Source organism: Nomascus leucogenys, chromosome 6, assembly GCF_006542625.1.
Source record: "Nomascus leucogenys isolate Asia chromosome 6, Asia_NLE_v1, whole genome shotgun sequence".
Taxonomy (NCBI): Eukaryota; Metazoa; Chordata; class Mammalia; order Primates; family Hylobatidae; genus Nomascus; species Nomascus leucogenys.
Window position 1 is genome coordinate 95,009,868 of NC_044386.1, and position 21,023 is coordinate 95,030,890.

At 46.3% G+C, this 21,023-nt stretch overlaps 1 protein-coding gene across 10 annotated transcripts in view; it reads right to left on the reverse strand.

Annotated features, from left to right (window-relative positions):
- Positions 1-12,439: 12,439 nt before the first annotated feature.
- Positions 12,440-21,023, reverse strand: part of SNUPN (snurportin 1) — a 28,078-nt gene continuing 19,494 nt past the window's right edge. For 6 of the 10 annotated variants that reach the window (XM_030814815.1, XM_030814812.1, XM_030814811.1 and 3 more), the window contains exons 7-9: positions 19,492-19,581; positions 15,478-15,558; positions 12,440-13,038 (exon numbers count right to left, since the gene is read on the reverse strand). In XM_030814815.1, coding sequence (XP_030670675.1) covers positions 12,715-13,038; positions 15,478-15,558; positions 19,492-19,581 — 495 coding nt within the window. In that variant the 3' untranslated portion in view covers positions 12,440-12,714. The remainder of the gene's footprint in view (positions 13,039-15,477; positions 15,559-19,491; positions 19,582-21,023) is intronic. The other 4 variants (XM_030814820.1, XM_030814821.1, XM_030814819.1 and 1 more) reach the window with 1 other exon arrangement.

Consider the following 21,023-nt stretch of genomic DNA (forward strand, 5'->3'; position numbering starts at 1 on the left):
TGCTGGGATTACAGGCGTGAGCCACCGCACCCAGCTGCCTTTTTTTTGTTTGAGACGGAGTCTCGCTCTGTTACCCAGGCTGGAGTGCAGTGGCACGATCTCGGCTCACTGCAACTTCCACTTCCCTGTCTCCGGTGATTCTTGTGCCTCAGCCTCCCAAGTAGTGGGATTACAGGCGTGAACCACCGCGCCTGGCCCCTCCTTGCTTTTTTTTTTGAGGCAGAGTGTCACTCTGTCATCTCAGCTGGAGTGCAATGGCACGATCTCAGCCCACTGCATCCTCTGCACCCCCGTTTCAAGCAATTCTCCTGCCTCAGCCTCTCGAGTAGCTGGGATTACAGGTGTGCACCACCACATCTGGCTAATTTTTTTTATTATTATTATACTTTAAGTTCTAGGGTACATGTGCACAATGCGCAGGTTTGTTACATATGTATACATGTGTCATGTTGGTGTGCTGCACCCATTAACTCATCATTTACATTAAGTATATCTCCTAATGCTATCCCTCCCCCCTGCCCTCTCCCCACACCCCACGACAGGCCCTGGTATGTGATGTTCCCCGCCCTGTGTCCAAGTGTTCTCATTGTTCAACTCCCACCTATGAGTGAGAACATGTGGTGTTTGGTTTTCTATCCTTGCAATAGTTTGCCCAGAATGATGGTTTCCAGCTTCATCCATGTCCCTACAAAGGACATGAACTCATCCTTTTTTATGGCTGCATAGTATTCCATGGTGTATATGTGCCACATTTTCTTAATCCAGTCTATCATTGATGGACATTTTGGTTGGTTCCAAGTCTTTGCTATTGTGAATAGTGCCGCAATAAACATGCGTGTGCACGTGTCTTTATAGCAGCATGATTCATAATCCTTTGGGTATATACCCAGTAATGGGATCGCTGGGTCAAATCGTATTTCTAGTTCTAGATCCTTGAGGAATTGCCACACTGTCTTCCACAATGGTTGAACTAGTTTACAGTCCCACCAACAGTGTAAAAGAGTTCCTATTTCTATACATCCTCTCCAGCATCTGTTGTTTCCTGACTTTTTAATGATCACCATTCTAACTGGTGTGAGATGGTATCTCATTGTGGTTTTGATTTGCATTTCTCTGATGACCAGTGATGATGAGCATTTTTTCTTTTTTTTTTTTTGAGACGGAGTCTTGCTCTGTGCCCCAGGCTGGAGTGCAGTGGCGCGATCTCGGCTCACTGCAAGCTCCGCCTCCCGGGTTCACGCCATTCTCCTGCCTCAGCCTCCCGAGTAGCTGGGACTACAGGCGCCCGCCAACACACCCGGCTAATTTTTTGTATTTTTAGTAGAGACGGGTTTTCACTGTGTTAGCCAGGATGGTCTCGATCTCCTGACCTCGTGATCCGCCCGCCTCGGCCTCCCAAAGTGCTGGGATTACAGGCTTGAGCCACCGCGCCCGGCCGATGAGCATTTTTTCATGTGTCTGTTGGCTGCATAAATGTCTTCTTTTGAGAAGTGTCTGTTCATATCCTTCGCCCACTTTTTGATGGGGTTGTTTGATTTTTTTCTTGTAAATTTGTTTAAGTTCTTTGGAGATTCTGGATATTAGCCCTTTGTCAGATGGGTAGATTGCAAAAATTTTCTTCCATTCTGTAAGTTGCCTGTTCACTCTGATGGTAGTTTCTTTTGCTGTGCAGAAGCTCTTTAGTTTAATTAAATCCCATTTGTCTATTTTGGGCTTTTGTTGCCATTGCTTTTGGTGTTTAGTCATGAAGTCCTTGCCCATGCCTATGTCCTGAATGGTATTGCCTAGGTTTTCTTCTATGGTTTTTATGGTTTTAGGTCTAACATTTAAGTCTTTAATGCATCTCGAATTAATTTTTGTATAAGGTGTAAGGAAGGGATGCAGTTTCAGCTTTCTACATATATATCCGGCTAATTTTTGTATTTTCAGTAGAGACAGGCTTTCGCCATGTTGACCAGGCTGGTCTCGAACTCCTAACCTCAGGTGATCTGCCTGCCTCGGCCTCCCAAAGTGCTGGGATTACAGGCATGAGCCACCATGCCCGGCCCAAAACAGACATTATGTTTTGTTTTGTTTTTCTGAGACAGAGTCTCAATCTATCACACGGGCTGGAGTGCAGTGATGCAATCTCAGCTCACTGCAATCTCCACCTCCCGAGTTCAAGCGATTCTCATGCTTCGGCCTCCTGAGTAGCTGAGATTACAGGTGCCCACGACCATGCCCAGCTAATTTTTGTATTTTTAGTAGAGGTGGAGTTTCACACGTTGCCCAGGCTGGTCGTGAACACCTGACCTCAGATGATACACCCACTTCAGCCTCTCCAAGTGCTGGGATTACATGTGTGAGCCACCACACCCAGCCCAGAATAGACATTTTATAAAATAAGACATTTAAATCTCAACAGGCATATGAAAAGATGCTTAACTTCACTGATCATCGGAGAAATGCAAATCGAAACTACAATGAGGCCAGGCATGGTGGCTCATGCCTTTAATCCCAGCACTTTGGGAGGCCGAGGCGGGTGGATCACTTGAGGTCAGGAGTTCAAGACCAGCCTGGCCAACATGGTGAAACCTTATCTCTACTAAAAATACAAATATCAGCCGGGCACAGTGGAGCACACCTGTAATCCCAGCTACTCAGGAGGCTGAAGCAGGAGAATCGCTTGAACCCGGGAGGCGGATTGCGCCACTGCACTCCAGCCTGGGCAACAGAGTGAGACTCCGTCTCAAAATAAATAAATAAAATAAAACTACAATGAGATACCATCTCACCCCAGTTAAAATGGTTTTTATCCAAAAGACAGGCAATAACAAATGCTGGCAAGGATGTGGAGAATAGGGAATCCTCATACACTTTTGGTGGGAAGAATATAAATTAGTACAACCACAATGGAGAACAATTTGGAGGTTACTAAAGAAAACCTAAAAATATAGCCACGTGAGGTGGCTCATGCCTGGAGGCTAAGGCAGGAAGATCACTTGAGTCCAAGATTCCAGGAGTTTGAGTCCAGCCTGGGCAACACAGTGAGACCTCATCCGTACAAAATATAAAGAAAATTAGCTAGGAGTAGTGGTGCACACTTGTAGTCCCAGGTACTTGGGAGGCTGAGGTGTGAGGATCACTTGAGCCTGGGAGATAAAGGCTGCAGTGAACTGTGATTACACCACTGCACTCCAGCCTGGGCAAGAGAGTCAGACCTTGTTGAAAAGGGAGGAGAGGGGAGGGGAGGGGAAGGGAGGGAAGGTGTAGGGGAAAAGAAGGGTGAGGGGAGGGGAGGGGAGGGGAAGGAAGAGGAGGGGAGGAAAAGGGGAGGAGAGGAAAAGGGGAGGGGAGAGAAAGAAAAGGGGAGGGGAAGAGGGAGAGGAGGAAAGGGGGAGGGAAGAGGGGAAGGAAGGGGAGGGGAAGAGCGGGGAGTGGGAGGGGAGGGGAGAGGGAGGGGAGGAAAGAAAAGAAAAAGCCAAAAATAAAGCTACCAATCCCCCTCCTAGGTATATACCCCAAAGAAAGGAAATCAGTATATTGAAGAGACATCTGCACTCCCATGTTTATTGCTGCACTATTCACAATAGCTAAAATTTGGAAGCAGCCTAAGTGTTCATCAACATATAAATGGATAAAGAAAATGTTGCACAGATACACAATAGAGAACTATTAAGTCATAAAAAAGAATGAGGCCAGGTACAGTGGCTCACGCCTGTAATTTCAGCACTTTGGGAGGCCGAGGGGCAGATCACTTGAGGCCAGGGGTTGAAGACCAGCCTGGCCAACATGATGAATCCTTGTCTCTATTAAAAAAAAATACTAAAAATACAAAAATTAGCCGGGTGTGGTGGCGCACACCTGTAATCCCAGCTACTCGGGAGGCTGAGGCATGAGAATTGCTTGAACCTGGGAGGCAGAGGTTGCAGTGAGCCAAGATTGTGCCACTGCACTCCAGACTGGGTGAAGAGTGAGACTCTGTCTCAAAAAAAAGAGAGATCCTATCATTTGCAACAACATGGATGGAACTGGAGGTCATTATGTTAAGTGAAATAAGCCAGGCACAGACAGACAAACTTCCCATGTTCTCACTTATTTTGTAGGAGCTAAAAATTAAAATAATTGAACTCATGGAGATAGAGAGTAGAAGGTTGGTAACCAGAGGATGGGAAGGGTAGTGGGGGGTGGGGGAGAAGTGGGAATGGTTAATGGGTACACAAAAATAGAAAGAATGAATAAGAGCCAGGTGCAGTGGCTCATGCCTATAATCCCTGCACTTTGGGAGGCCAAGGCAAGTGGATGGCTTGAGCTCAGGAATTTGAGACCAGCCTAGGCAACATGGCAAGACTCTGTCTCTACTAAAACTACAAAAAAGATCACTTGAGCCTGGGAGGCAGAGGTTGCAGTGAGCTGAGATCACGCCACTGCACTCCAGCCTGGGTGACAGAGTGAGACCCTGTCTCAAATCAAATAAATAAATAAATAAATAAACAAAAGAATGAGTAAGGTGTATTTGCTAGCACAACAGGGTGACTATAGTACAAAATAATTTAATCGTACATTTCAAAATAATTAAGAATATAATTGGACTGTTTGTAACACAAAGGATAAATGCCTGGGATGGATACCCCATTTACCTTGATGTGATTATTACGCGTTGCATGCCTTTATGAAAATATCTCATGTGACCCATAAATATATACATCTACTATGCGATGTACCCACAAAAAAGAAAAAGAGAAAGAAAAAAAAATAGCATAAGTTTCAGGTCTCTGTCTAGAAAGCTTATCCTCCCCTCCCAGCACCTTCTTCACCAGACATATCTGACTCATCCTTAAGGTCTCAGCTCAAAAGTCACTTCCCCAGCAAGATCTTCCTTGATTACTCCCTAAACTGAATTGCACTTTCTGAGACTCATAGCACCCTTTTATTCGTCAGAGAGCTGATCACAATTTGTAATTATGCACTTGTTTCTACATTCATTGGCCTAGTGTTTGTGTGCCTTACTACATTGTAAGCTTCAGGACGGCAGGAACCACATCTGTCCTGTTGGCCCCTGAACTCCCAGCACCTAGAACCTAGAACATAGTAGGCAATCCCTTGATAAATGTGTTGAATGACTGAATCAAGGAAGATGGCCACCTTATCTATGAGACATATCTTACCATTTTCTCCTCTCTTTTGTTGTATTTATTTGGGTTTAAGAATAGACATACTTCCAATGCTGGAGTTGGAATTTTATAACCTTCTCCACCAAACACTTTTATTTCTAAAATCCAAAGCTCCTCTCAAACATTGCTCCAAAATCTCTACTGCCTATAAAAGAGACTTGTATTGTGCTATAAAGATGATTTGAGGCCGGGCGCGGTGGCTCACGCCTGTAATCCCAACACTTTGGGAGGCTGAGGTAGGTGGATCACTTGAGGTCAGGAGTTCGAGACCAGCCTGACCAACGTGGTGAAACCCCATCTCTACTAAAAATACAAAAATAGCTGGGCGTGGTGGCACACGCCTGTAATCCCAGCTACTCAGGAGGCTGAGGCAGGAGAATCACTTGAACACGGGAGGCGGAGGTTGCAGTGAGCTGAGATTGCACTATTGAAATCCAGCCTGGGCTACAGAGCAAGACTCCATCTCAAAAAAAAAAAAGATGATTTGGCTATAAAACATTCACCGCCCCCCCGCCCCCCCGCCAAAAGAAAGAAAGGTGGGCATAGTGGTGCACGTCTGTAGCCCTAGACACTCAGGAAGCCGAGATGGGAGGATTGCTTGAGCTCAGGTGTTCAAGACCAGCCTGGGCAATGTAGTGAGATCCCATCTCTAAAAAATATATGTCTATATACAGTGCAGTGGTACAATTATAGCTAATTGCAGCTCTAACTCCTGGCCATAGGAGATCCTCCTACCTCAGCCTCCCAAGTAGCTAGGACTACAGGCACATATCACCATGCCCAACTAATTTTTAAATTTTTTGTAGAGACAAGGTCTCGCTCTGTTGGCCAGGCTGGTCTGGAACTCCTGGCCTCAAGAGATCCTCCTGCCTTGGCCTCCCAAAGCACTGGGATTATAGGTGTGAACCACCATGCCTAGTCTCATTTCTTTATTAGAAAGGACAGCTAGGGTGATTGCCTTTCCCTTTTCCAATGTACAAAGTCAGTTTTTAGGCTATCCTTTTAATCACGTACACAGAACTAAATATAGTTCTTGTTCCTAGAAGTCTGCAGCATATCCAATCACCTGTTAGCAGCCTGCCACACACCTCTATTCAGCTTTCTCAGCAAGGTCACTCCTCTGTGCAGCAGCAGAGAGGAGGGGCTCTCCTCCAGGGTGCTTTCTCATTCCACCTTATTATTTCTTCATTCACTCAACTAAAAGTTATTGACGTAACAAGTGCCAGGCATAATGCCAGGCACTGGGGACCTAAAGATGAGGAAGACCAGGTTCCTGACCTCATGGAACTTGCTAGCTAATAGAAGGAGTATGTAGTAAAGAACTTAACCTTGCAAAGAGAGTTCTGGCCTTTGCCCTTTGCTCCTGGGAGGTAACCTCTAAGCCCTTGGAATGTCTTGCCTGATACAAGTATCTTTGTTTACCAGGAGGCAGACCTTAGGCCACACTGGACAGTCTAACAATGTGATTTAGGCAGAAATCTTTGGGGTGTACCAAATAGTTTAGCAATGTGATGAGGGAGGAGGGGAGACTTTGGATCACACTTTATCAGCTAGACTTCTGGAGGGGCTGGAGACTGAGGTCAGTCACATGGGCAGACAACCAGGTCCACATGACTGAGCCCCAGTAAAAATTTTGGACATCATTCCAGCCAGACACGGTGGCTCATGCCTGTAATCCCAGCACTTTGGGAGGCCAAGGTGGGCAGACCACCTGAAGTCAGGAGTTCAAGACCAGCCTGGCCAACATGGGGGAAATCCTGTCTCCACTTAAATTAGCTGGACGTGGTGGCAGATGCCTATAATCCCAGCTACTTGGGAGGCTGAGGCAGGAGAATCACTTGAACCCAGGAGGTGGAGGTTGCAGTGAGCCAAGATTATGCCACTGCACTCCAGCCTAGGCAACAGAGTGAGACTCCATCTCAAAACAACAACAACAAAACAAAACAACAACAACAACAACAAAAATCTTCGGACATCAAAGCTCAGGTGAGATTGCCTGATTGGCAATACTCTGTGAGTGTTGTTACACATACTGGGAAAATTAACTCTGTCCATGATTCCACTGGGAGCTCTGCATTTGGAACTTTCCTGCTTTCTGCTCCATGCATCTCTTCCCTTGGACGACTTTACTCTGTTTCCTTTCACTGTGATTAAACTGCGATGGTGACTATAATAGCCTTTTTTTTTTTTTTTTTTTGAGATGGAGTCTCGCTCTGTCACCCAGGCTGGAGTGCAGTGGCGCAATCTTGGCTCACTGCAACTTCTGCCTTCCAGGTTCATGCCATTCTCCTGCCTCAGCCTCCCAAGCAGCTGGGACTACAGGCGTCCGCCACCACGTCCAGCTAATTTTTTTTTTATTTTTAGTAGAAACAGGGTTTCACCATGTTGGCCAGGCTGGTCTCGAACTCCTGACCTCATGATCTGCCCGCCTCGGCCTCCCAAAGCGCTGGGATTACAGGCATGAGCCACTGCGCCCGGCCCACATCTTGATATTTTTGAATGGTAGCTTGAAGGACCTGTTTCAGAGTGTCTCTTACTTTTTTTTTTTTTTTTTTTTTGAGACTGAGTCTTGCTCTGTCACCCAGGCTGGAGTGCGGTGGCCTGATCTCGGCTCACCGCAAGCTCTGCCTCCCAGGTTCACGCCATTCTCCTGCCTCAGCCTCCCAAGTAGCTGGGACTACAGGCGCCCGCTACCATGCCCGGCTAATTTTTTGTATTTTTAGTAGAGATGGATTTTCACCATGTTAGCCAGGATGGTCTCGATCTCCTGACCTCGTGATCTGCCCGCCTTAGCCTCCCAAAGTGCGGGGATTACAGGCATAAGCCACCGCGCCTGGCCTCCACCTGGTCATATTTCTTTAGGGATTATTAAACCACCTCTTGCCACCTGTTTTAAAGATGGTTGTGTTGGCTGGGCATGGTGGCTCATGCCTATAATCCCAGCACTTTGAGAGGCTAAGGTAGGCAGATCACTTGAGCTCAGGAGTCTGAGACCAGCCTGGGCAACATGGCGAAACCTTGTCTCTAAAAAAAATACGAAAATTAGCCAGGCGTGGTGGCTCATGCCTGTAATCCCAGCTACTTGAGAGGCTGAAGCAGGAGGATCACTGGGAGGTCAAGGCTGCAGTAAGCTATTATTGCACCACTGTACTCCAGCCTGAGCAACAGGGTGAGCCCCTGTCTCAAAAAAGGAAGAAAAAAAGATGGTTGTGTTATAGGTTGCTATGACTGCATATTAGTTTTCTAGCCAGCCCTCTAAACAGCACCCAGTTTCTTTTTTTTGTTTGTTTCTTTTCTTTTTTCTTCCCAGGCATGGAGTGCAATGGCGCAGTCTTGGCTCACCACAACCTCTGCCTCCCGGGTTCAAGCGATTCTCCTGCCTCAGCCTTCCGAGTAGCTGGGATTATAGGCATGCACCACCATGCCCGACTAATTTTGTATTTTTATTAGAGACGGGGTTTCTCCATGTTGGTCAGGCTGGTCTCGAACTCCCGACCTCAGGTGATCCACCTGCCTTGGCCTCCCAAAGTGCTGGGATTACAGGCGTGAGCCACTGAGCCCAGCCCCCAGTTTCTTTTTATTGTAGAGTCATCTTCCCATGCAATATATTTGAGTGATGCTATAGTCTGGGATAATTGCCCTCCCTTAGTCAAGTGTCAGGTTCATAACTCAAGACGGGCCAATCACATTCTCCTCCCACCTCAGCTCCCAAGTAGCTGGGCCTATAGCCAGCACGCCTGGCTATTTTTGTATTTTTTGTAGAGACGGGGCTTCGCCATGTTGCCCGGGCTGGTCTTAAACTCCTGGGCTCAAGTGAGCCACCCATCTCGGCTTCCTAGAATGTGGGATTACAGGCTTGAGCCATCACACCTGGTCCCTAACTGATACTATTGCCATGGCCTACCTTGCTTGCCTTGGCAGGAGGGGCAGCTTGGCATGAGTTAGCAAAGAACCACTATTTGAGATCACCTATTTTATCTCAAGTACTGCTGGAATCCATTTACCTAGAAAAGACCAGGGTTTTCAACCAGTAGATCCAGAATAAGTAGTCTTATTGAATCAAAGGATATATTAGCCAAAATTATCAACAAGCACAACTTGATATTTTTGAATGGCAGCTTGAAGGACCTATCTCAGAGTGCCCCTTACATTTTTAACTGAGAAGCCAGTATTATCTATTGATCATTGAATAGCAGTGTGTCCCCTGGTCATATTTCTCTCATTCTCTGTTTTTTTTTGTTGTTACAAAAACTGCCAGCTCTCACAGTGATTATAATATTTTACCACACCTATGCATTTACAATCTTTTTTTTTTTTTTTTTTTTTTTTTTTTTGAGACTGAGTCTCACTCTGTTGCCCAGGCTGGAGTGCAATGGCACGATCTCGGCTCACTGCAACCTCTGTCTCCTGGGTTCAAGCGATTCTCCTGCCTTAGCCTCCTGAGTAGCTGGGACTACAGGCACGTGCCACCACACTCAGCTAATTTTTTGTATTTTTAGTAGAGACAGGGTTTCACCGTGTTAACCAGGATGCTTTTGATCTCCTGACCTTGTGGTCCTCCCGCCTCGGTCTCCCAAAGTGCTGGGATTACAGGTGTGAGCCACCACGCCCGGCCTACAGTCTTAACGTTAACTGAGAAAAGTCATGCTGAGTTCCAGTGGCTGCATTGGAAGAGTTTGTGTCACCCTAATCCACTTGTGTTTGGCGGTGATTTATCTACATTTGCTATTTCTCCACTTGGTCATTTCTCATTAATGTCTAAACCTACTGAAATCTGACTTCTGTTCCTGCCACTTCAAGTCCTCTCAAAGGACTAGTGGTCTCCTGTTTTCCAAATCTGAGGGACATCTCCCCAGCTTTTTCTTACCCGACTTCAGCTGCCATCTATGTGCTGATACCTCCAGACCTGTATCTATCTATTTGCCATTCATCTCCAGTCACCTTAATACTCAGCATGGCCCAAACTGAACTCAATACCTTTCCTCCTCAATCCCCCTCAACCGTGCTTTTCCTGGGATCCTTGTCCTTGCTAGTGGCACTCAGTCACCCATATTAGGAATCTAGGAATCATCAGAATGATGATTCCATTTCTTATATTTCACAGCTAGTGAGTCACCATGTCCTTTAATTCCCACCTCTCCATTTCCTCTACAACCTTAATTCAGACCTTCATCATCTCTCTCATAGGGTACTGCCAGATCCTCCTACCTAGTTTCCCTGCCACTAGTCTTTTCCCCTTTGAATCCATCCCTGCCATAGCAGAGTGATTCTTTCTAAAAATATAAGTTTGATCATGTTACTTCAAGGATGTACCATTGACTGCAAGATACATGTGAAGCTTCTCATCCTGCCATGCAAGTTCATTCATGACCTGACCTTAGTATATCTCTCCAGCCTCATAAATTACCTTGCCTCCTTTGCTGCCTACGTTTCAGTGATGCTGTTTTACAGTTCTGTGTATAAACGCATCTGTTTCATACTTTTCCCCTACACCATCCCCACTCTGACTTCATTCACCTGATGGATATACCTACTCATCTTTGAAAGACTCCATTCAAAAGACACCTGTTTGAACATTTTCCTCTGCAGGTAGAGTAGCCATTCTTTGTGCCCTCCCCATCCATACAGCCACCTTTCACAGTGATTATAATATTTTATCACACTTATGTATTTACATATATATTTCCCAAACTCAGGGAATAGTCCACAGACTACCCTTACTTCTGATACCAGTTGCAGGTTTGGGGACCCCTAAGACTACCCTCTGGTTATATAATTTGCCGCAAGGACTCACAGACCTCATTGAAAGCTGTTATAGTCTCCGAGCACGGTGGCTCACGCCTATAATCCCAGCTACTCAGGAGGGTCAGGCAGGAGAATCGTTTGAATTGGGGAGGCAGAGGTTGTAGTGAGCCGAGACCATCCCACTGCACTCCAGCCTGCGCAACAGAGCAAGACTCCATCTCAAAATAAAAAAAAATCAAGTTGTGCTTGTTTTGGCTGATATATCCTTTGATTCATGCAGCTGTCCCCAGAGTGTGTGTGCCTGTAGTGCCTGTGTGCACCCTTTGGGGAAGTAGTCCTTCCAGACCTGATTATTTCTGAACAGAGTGTGGCCAAGTCACTATTGACACTAGCAAGCACAGCTTCTGAACTGATACGGTTGGCTGCTGATAGCACAGACTAGAGCACTCAGAAAATTATCAAACAGAGACTAAATGTTTAGGCACCTACAACACGCTCCTTGGCAAGAGGAACACAATGTTCCTATTACAGAATTGACCTAAATTCAGGAAAGAGCTTATTGATGTAGGCAAATGCTTGAATCTGCAGCCTGCAGGATCATCAATGGATGAGGGTAGGAGGGGGGAGTCTTCCTTCTCCAATTTTACAAGGTCAGCTTGAGCAACTCTCTAAGAGCCGATACTAAGACTAGTTCCACTGGATGTACTGAAGTTGTGTAATCAGGCTCCAAATAACTACTACCTCTGCCCGAATCTGTTCCCAGAACTAATCAACATGCAGGGACCACTGCATGTCAGACAAGAGCTGACCTGGATCCCTGTGAAAATCTGTCCACAGGACACTAGTGCTGCTGGAGGGAATGGTGAAGTACTTGTATCCATGACAGAGTCCTAGAAACATGGGAAGCAATGTGGGAGCTGACTGAAGCCACAGGAAGTGGGATCCATTTCCTGAACACAAAGCAGAAACTAATTAGTTTCCAACACAATCTTCCATTCTCACAGCTGCCAAAGAGCTCTAGTTCACAAATCTCAAGGGACCTTGCCTGCTCAAAGTACTTTCTTAGCTCCCTTCATCCATGACACAAAATCTAAAACCTGCTCTCTCCAGCCTCTTCTCCCAAACTGTCCTGGTGGGCTTCTTTTTCTCATGGGAGTGTGAGCTCCTCAAGGGCAGGGACTAAGTCCTGTCCACCTCCATAACCCCTCTACTTGGCAGGGGCCTAGGACAAGCTTATCTCCTGGTAGGCACGAATGTTTGCTGAAGGAGTGAATGAACTACATTTGCATTTTATCTCTGGCAATGTCTAAACCAAAGAAAATCACACTTGTCTTCTCAGAAGAGGGAACATATTCAAATACCCAGAATTGCAGTTCCTGGTAAAACCTTTCGGCAGCAGCAACTGGAAACTCAGCAGAATCTTTGAGCGCTAAAAAGAGTGAAATGGGCCAAGACTTGAACAGCCATGGTTGAAGTAGCCCAGGGACTGAGGTGGGAAGGGGAGATTCATGGCTATCTAAAGCTTATGAACCACAAACCAGTTCTTTCTTACAAATCACATATATTTACATTGTGGATCTGGGATACACTTATCACAGTAGGAGCTGCTCAAATCAATCTGAATGCTATGCAATCTGGGAACCTCCCCATAACTGTTTGAGCCAGCATTTCAGATTATAGATAAGCTGTTTCCAGCTGGACTGGGTTTGGAAAGTTCACTCTAAAGAATGAAGTCACCTGTTGTCACTGTCCTCCTCCCCAGGATTCCTTTTGGGGCCAGGTACCATCCTGTGGCTCCTTAAGGAGGCTTCCCTCTTTAATTCTCCATGAGGCTTCCAGGGTGGTCTGGGCTATGGGGAGAACTCTTCAACTTGGGGGTAGACAGGTGCTCCAACTCATAGTGCCCATTCTCAGGGGCCTTGTGTGTGAGTTTCTCCTTCATGCCTTCCTTCTGGCTCTTCTTGTGCTCCATAATCTGCTGGAGCTGGTACCCAGCATAGTCTGGCTTGGTGGTCAGTGGGCCAGCCGGCACAGCTACACCAAGGACATCTGACACCATGTAGGGGCGCAGCCAGCCCACCAAGGGGGTGCTTCCGGGGCTGTAGTGGGTCTGCTTGTGGTAGAAGAGAAGTCCATCTACCTATAAGATGGGGGGAAATTGAGGATCAAATGACTTCTGGGGCCACATGTTTCCAGGAGAGCCTATACACACAAGGGCAGCTCTTGTGGCCTGACTCCTTTTTCTGGGTCACTGACAGAGGAAAGAGTCCCAGCTTCTCACACATGCAGTTTCTCTAAATAAAGAAATGGCCTAGAAAACTAAATTTGAGAAAATAAAAACATTGGCTGGGCGTGGTGGCTCATGCTTGTAATCCCAGCACTCTGGAGGCTGAGGCAGGCAGATTGCTTGAGCTCAGGAGTTTGAGACCAGCCTGGGCAACATGGTAAGACTCCATTTCTACTAAAAATTCAAAAAAATAGCCAGGCATGGTGGCACATGCCTGTAATCCCAGCTACTCGGGTGGCTGAGGCACGAGAACTGCTTGAACCCAGTAGGCAGAAGATGCAGTGAGCTGAGACCGCACCACTGCACTCCAGCCTGGTGACACAGTGAGACTCTGTCTCAAAAAAAGAAAAAAAAAGAAAAGAAAAGAAAAACATAAATAGCACTTTCCTGTTTACAGAGTGCTTTCCTGCCCACTATTTTGCTATCTTACCCATGACGGTGTCTGGGAGATGGGGCTGCTCATACTCAGGGAGTTCTGAGGACCTCCTTAAAACACACAGTGAGAAGGAAGCAGGAATTCAACTTGAACTCTGGTCTTCTGTCCCCAGATTCCATGGACTTTCCACCACTTAGGAGTCTGTGTTGTGGTGGATGAGCTCTGTGTGCATGGAATGAAAAGCAGAGGAACTGGACAGGCCCCTCCGGGGCAGCAGACTGCTGCGCACAGGGGAAACAGGCTGTCCAGATGCCCTGCTTCCCTGGCTACTGTTGGTTGCCTAAATCTCCCCCTAAATTGTTTGTGAGCCATGTTCTGGGAAACAGTTTTTCTCAACGGGAAGACCTCCTACAGTCCCACATTTTATTTTCTATGATTCAGTGACTCATCTCTAAAAAGCATTTATTGTCACTGGGGCATAAGGGTTATAAATAAAGATGGTATTCTTACCACCTTCTTAATTGACTCCCGGAAATGCTGGCAACTCAGCCTTTGCCATTTCCTCATTCAGGAAGCTGTGATCCTTATACAAAATTACATCCAGTTCAAGCAAATGCTTGCAGTGACTAGGCAGATTTTTTTTTTTTTTTTTTTGAGATGGAGTTTCACTCTTGTTGCCCAGGCTGGAGTGGAGTGCAGCGGTGCGATCTCAGCTCAGTGCAACCTCCGCCTCCCGGGTTCAAGAGATTCTCCTGCCTCAACCTCCCAAGTAGCTGGGACTACAGGCATGTGCCACCATGCCTGGCTAATTTTTGTATTGTTAGTAGAGACGGGGTTTCACCATGTTGGCGAGGTTGGTCTTGAACTCCTAACCTCAGGTGATCCACCTGCCTCGGCCTCCCAAAGAGCTGGGATTACAGGTGTGAGCCACTGTGCCCGGCCAAGGCAGAATTTTTAAGGGAATGATGGGCAAAGGAAAATGTGCTTGTTGAGCCTAGAGAAGGTAACTGCAGGTTCTGAGGCTGACAAGACTGTCGAGGACTGGGGAGCCTCTGTTTTTTTTTTTTTTTTTGAGACAGAGTCTTGCGCTGTTGCCCAGGCTGGAGTGCAGTGGCTCAATCTCGGCTCATTGCAACCTCTGCCTCCCAGGTTCAAGCGATTCTCTTGCCTCAGCCTCCCGAGTAGCTGGGATTACAGGCATGTGCCAATACGCCCAGCTAATTTTTGTATTTTTAGTAGAAACGAGGTTTTGCCATGTTGGCCAGGCTGGTCTTGAACTCCTGACCTCAAGTGATCCACCGGCCTCGGCCTTCCCAAGTGCTGGGATTATAGGCGTGAGCCACCACGCCTGGCTGCTGTGAGACTTTCAGTGCTAAAACAGGGCAAGTCCTGAGCAAACTGGAATGAGGTGGTCACCTGATTCATGCTCCTGCTCAGCAAGTGCTGCTGTCCCCAAGGGCCATCTTCTTTGGTGAGAAAAGGATTAGGGGTTTGGACATTTGTTGGGGTCATTCAGTCACAGAAGCCCCTTCACTTTACAAGCAGCCACGACAGCCAAACCAGGGACCTGGGTCTCAGCTTACAGTAGGAGGAGGCACACAAGAAGGATCTAGGCATGCAAATCTTGCTCCTATCTGGGCCTCAGTTTCTCCGGCCTCAGTTTCTCCATCTGTAAGATGAGGGAGTTGGACGAGCTGTCCATTAAGGGCCCTTCCAGTGCCAGCATTCTGAATTATCCAGCAGGGGTGGAGCTCAGGCTCTGAAGGGCAGCAAGTATCTCCTTTCTCCAGAATCAGCTTTGTCCCATTCTGATGCTTTGACACAGCACAATCAAGGAATATTTTAAGACTTTGTGTAACTACGTCTCTCTGCAGCCTATCATCATGTCAAGGCAATAAAGACAATGGTTTCGTTACCTCAAAAGGGAAATCCATAGATAGCACATCACACAGGCTTTCGGGAGTGCAAGGGAAATTCTTTAGCCCCACAAATTTAAACTGAAATAGAAATTAGAACAAGGAATTAGTACATGTTATAAATGATATTGGCCCAAGCAATTGAAAATCTCTGTCAGGCCAGGCATAGTGGCTCACACCTATAATCGCAGCACTTTGGGAGGCAAACTCAGCAGGATCACTTGAGGTCAAGAGTTCAAGACAAGCCTGGCCAACATGGTGAAACCCCATGCGTACTAAAAATACAAAAATTAGCCAGGCATAGTGGCATGTGCCTGTAGTCCGAGCTACTTGGGAGGCTGAGGCAGGAAAATAGCTTGAACCCAGGAAGGGGAGGTTGCAGTGAGCCATGATCATGCCACTGCACTCCAGACTGGGTGACAGAGCAAGACTCCATCTCAAAAAAAGCAAAAAGAAAAGAAAATCTCTGTCAAAGAAGAAAAACCTGTAGTCCCAGCTACTTGGGAGGCTGTTGAGGTAGGAGGATCGCTTGAGCCTGAGGTCAAGGCTGCAGTAAGCTCAGATTGTGCCACTGCACTCCAGCCTGAGTGAGAGAGCCAGACCCTGTCTCAAAAACCAAACCAAACCAAACTAAACCAAGCCAAAACAAAAAAACAAAGAAGAAAAGTTTTCAGTCTCATCCTTCTCTACCAGTTCCCTCTACTTACTCTCTTAACTACTAGGTCATGGTTCCCAATCTTCCCTCCCCTTTTTTTTTTAGAGATGAGAGCTCATTCTGTCACCCACGCTAGAGAGCAGTGGCACAATCACAGCTCACTGCATCCTCAAATTCCTGGGCTCAAGGGATTCTCCCACCTCAGTTTCCCAGTATGCTGGGATTATAGGCATGAGCCACTGTACCCAGCCCCAACCTTCTTTCATACAAGAATCATCTAGGGAGCTTTTAAAAATTACTGATACTCAGGAGGCTGAAGCAGGAAAATGACATGAACCCGGGAGGCGGAGCTTGCAGTGAGCCGAGATTGCGCCACTGCACTCCAACCTGGGTGACAGAGCAAGACTCCGTCTCTAAAAATAAAAAATAAATAAAAATAAATTACTGATGCTGGCCAGGTGTGGTGGCTCACGCCTGTAATCCCAGCACTTTGGGAGGCCGAGAAGGGTGGATCACAAGGTCAGGAGTTCGAGACCAGCCTGACCAATATGGCAAAACCCCGTATCTACTAAAAATACAAAAATTAGCCAGGCATGGTGGTGCACACCAGTAGTCCCAGCTACTTGGGAGGCTAAGGCAGAAGAATTGCTTGAACCTGGGAGGCAGAGGTTGCAGTGAGCTGAGATTGTGCCATTGCACTCTAGCCTGAGCAACAGAGCAAGACTCCATCTCAAAAAAAATAAAAATAAAAAAAAAAATTACTGATGCACAGGCCCTACCCTGAGATTCTGACTGAACTGGTCTGGGGTGGGATCTAGGTTTTTTTTGTTTTTTTTTTTTTTGAGACAGGGTTGCGCTCTTTCACCCAGGCTGGAGTGCAATGGCACAATCACAGCTCACTGCAGCCTCAACCTCTTGGGCTCAAGTGATCCTCCCACCTCAGCCTCTCAAGTAGCTGGGACTATAGGCGCACACTACCATGCCTAATCTGTTTTTGTATTTTTTTGTAGAGATGGGGTTCTGCTGTGTTGCCCAGGGTGGTCTCAAACTCCTGGGCTCAAACAATCCGCCTATCTCAGCCTCCCAAAGTGGTGGGATTATAGGCACACATCACCATGCCTGGCTAATTTTTTTGTTTGTATTTCTTTTATAGAGATGGGGTTTTGCCTGTTGCCCAGGCTGCTCTGAATCCACCTGCCTTGGCCACCCAAAGTGCTGGGATTACAGATGTGAGCCACTGTGCCTGGTCCAGGTATTTTTTTTTTTTTTTTTTTTTTTTTTTTTGAGACAAAGTCTTGCTCCCTCACCGAGGCTGGAGTGCAGTAGCATGATCTAGGCTCACTGCAAGCTCGGCCTGCCTGGTTCACGGCATTCTCCTGCCTCAGCCTCCCGAGTAGCTGGGACTGCAGGTGCCCTCCACCATGCCCGGCTAATTTTTTGTATTTTTAGTAGAGATGGGTTTTCACCATGTTAGCCAGGATGGTCTTGATCTCCTGACCTCGTGATTCGTCCGTCTCGGCCTCCCAAAGTGCTGGGATTACAGGCGTCAGCCACTGCGCCCGGCCTGGCCCAGCTATTTTTTTAAAGCTCTTCAGTGGGCCGGGTGCAGTGGATCACGCTTGTAATCCCAGCACTTTGGGAGGCCGAGGCAGGCAGATCACAAGGTCAGGAGATCGAGACCATCCTTGCTAACACGATGAAACGCCATCTCTACTAAAAACACAAAAAATTAGCCGGGCGTGGTGGAGGGTGGCTGTAGTCCCAGCTACTCAGGAGGCTGAGGCAGGAGAATGCCGTGAACCCAGGAGGCAGAGCTTGCAGTGAGCCGAGATCACGCCACTGTACTCCAGCCTGGGTGACAGAGCGAGACGCTGTCTCAAAAAAAAAAAAAAAAAAAAAAAAAAAAGCTCTCCAGTTGATTTTAACATACAGTGAGGACTGAGAACCACTGTATTGTACTAGGTTGAGTGGTTGTGTGTTATTCTCTTGGCCCCATGACAGCTACCACTAATAAAGGGCTAGGGAAATCCTTTTCACACCCGCAAGGATTTTTAGACTGAAGCAGCATAACTAAGTGATTAGAACTACAAACTCTAGTCAGATTGCTTTGGTTTGAATCCCATTCTGCCAATCATTTAACCTCCATATACTTCCATCTTCCCATCTGTAAAATGGGATAATAACAGCATATATCTACTTCATAGGGTTGCTGTGTGGATTCAGTGAGATTATATACATAGAGCACTTAAACCAGTGTCTTAGAGAGAGCAGCCTTCCCCTTCCTCAATGCATGTTCCTCCAGGACCTACATGATAATAACATCACTGAAAGTACTGATCATATTTATTCTCCTATAACTGGTTGTCCAATTCCCTTGAACTTTTTTTTTTTTTTTTTTTTGAGACAGAGTCTCGCTCTGTTGCCCAGGCTGGAGTACAGTGGCGCCATCTTGGCTCACTGCAACCTCCGCCTCCCAGGTTCAAGTGGTTCTCCTGCCTCAGCCTCCCAAGTAGCTGGGATTACAGGCATGCACCACTACACTTGGCTAATTGTTTTTGTATTTAGTAAAGACAGGGTTTTGCCATGTTGGTCAGGCTGGTCTCGAATTCCTGGCCTCAAATGATCCACCTGCCTTGGCCTCCCAAAGTGCTGGGATTACAGGCATGAGCCACAGTGCCTGGCCCTTGGCTTTAACATTTTTTGTAAGCAATCCAAGCAAATGCCAATCTGCAGGGCTAATAAAATGCCCTGAAAATAGCTGTCACATATTTAAATCACTGATTATTATTGAGTGCCTACCATAAGTATTATGTTAGGAGGACTTGCATATTTATATAATTCGGTTCTTATAACAACCCTGTAAATTAGATGTTATTATCCTATTTTTCAGATGGAAAATCTAAGGGTAAGTGAGATTATTAACTTAACCTAGTAATAATTTTTTTCAGTCTTTTTTTAGTTATTATTACTTCAATAGGTTTTTGGGGAAGAGGTAGTGTTTGGTTACATGAATAAGTTCTTTTGTGGTGATTTCTGAGATTTGGTGCACCCACCACCCAAGCAGGGTACACTGCACCCAATTATCCCTCACCCCCCTTACCCTTCCCCAGAGTTCCCAAAGTCCATTGTATCATTCTTATGCCTTTACATCCTCATAGCTTAGCTCCCAATTATGAGTGAGAACATAGGATGTTAAATTAGTAATAATAAAAGCCAAAAACGGAATTCAGATCTACATGATTGATACTCTTCCCTTTATACCATGCTGCCTCAAAAAAAGATCATTTCATACATAATGATTATATTTAGATAACAAACCAATCCACACTACTCCCTATAAGGAACTCTGTGATCCTAACACCAGGACTTACGGGATTAAGCTTGGTTTTCTCTCCCAGTCCTTCTTCTTCTGGTAACTTTGAATGCATCCAGTAGAACCGGAAATCAGTCTGCCACAGAGAAGGGAAACAGAAAGATGAAATACTTTCCATTTCAAACTCTAATATAAACAAAAACACCCCATGCTATTTTTTTTTTTTTTTTTTTTTTTTTTTTGAGATGGAGCCTTGCTCTGTCACCCAGGCTGGAGTGCAATGGCACAGTCTCGGCTCACTGTAACCTCTGCCTCCCATGTTCAAGTGATTCTCCTGCCTCCCCAGTAGCTGGGACTACAGGCGCCCACCACCACACCAGGCTAATTTTTGTATTTTTGGTAGAGACAGGGTTTCACCATGTTGGCCAGGGTGGTCTCCATCTCCTGACCTCTTGATCTCTCCACCTCGAGCCTCCCAAAGTGCTGGGATTACAGGTGTGAGCCACAGCACCTGCCGGGCCTCTTCATTCTTTTAAATTATTTTGCTTTTGGAAATTTAAAAAGATACATACAGTCTTTTGTTTAAATTATAAAAATATATTTGGTTTTAGTTACCAAATTTATAGGTTGTGAATACATGTAATAAAATATCCTTCAGCAGAATTAAAGGAAAATATGTTCTAGATTGAATTTATGCTCTGAGTTGTAGGCTTGGTTCTACACTTGGGCAAGGTACTTAAGACCTGTGCTTCTTAGCATCTCAGCTTCCATATCTATATGTCAAGGACAGGCCAGGTGCAGTGGTTCACGCCCAGCACTTCGGTAGGCCAAAGTGGGTGGATCACTTGAGGTCAGGAGTTCAAGACAGCCTGGCCAACATGGTGAAACGCCATCTCTACTAAAAATACAAAAATTAGCTGGGTGTGGTGGCAAGCGCCTGTAATCCCAGCTACTCAGGAGGTGGAGGCACGAGAAGTGCTTGAACCCAGGAGGCGGAGGTTGCAGTGAGCCCAGATCGCACCACTGCATTCCAGAGCCTGGGCGACAGAGCGAGACTCCGTCTCAAAGGAAAAAAAGGATAATAATAGTACTTACCTTACAATAAGGACGTGTTGTAAGGGATTTAATGAGCTAATGCAGAAAGTGCTTAGCAATGCACATCTTGATTGTTATTGTTTGAATGAGATGCACCTTAGAATTCTGAGTACCAATACCTAGCGTGTTTTGGAAATCTAGTATGTGGGAATGGCTTAGAAAGAAGCAGCCTATGGCAACAGCCTGCATGGAGATCACTGGAGGCCTGTTCACACATCAGCCTCAGGCCCATAGCTTCTGGTTCAGCAGGTCTGAGAATGTGCATTTCTACAACGTTCTGATATGCCTGGTCCGGAGACTATACATTGAGAACCACTATGATAAACTAATTGACAGGGAGCAAAAGGAAGGACCAAAACCCCCAAACCCACCATTCTACAACTGAGACAATGACGGGGAGAGTGTTGTTAACAGGGATGGAGGCCTGTGGGGCTCAGTCAGCCTCACCTGATGACTGCTGCTGTTACCTGTTAAGAATCACCA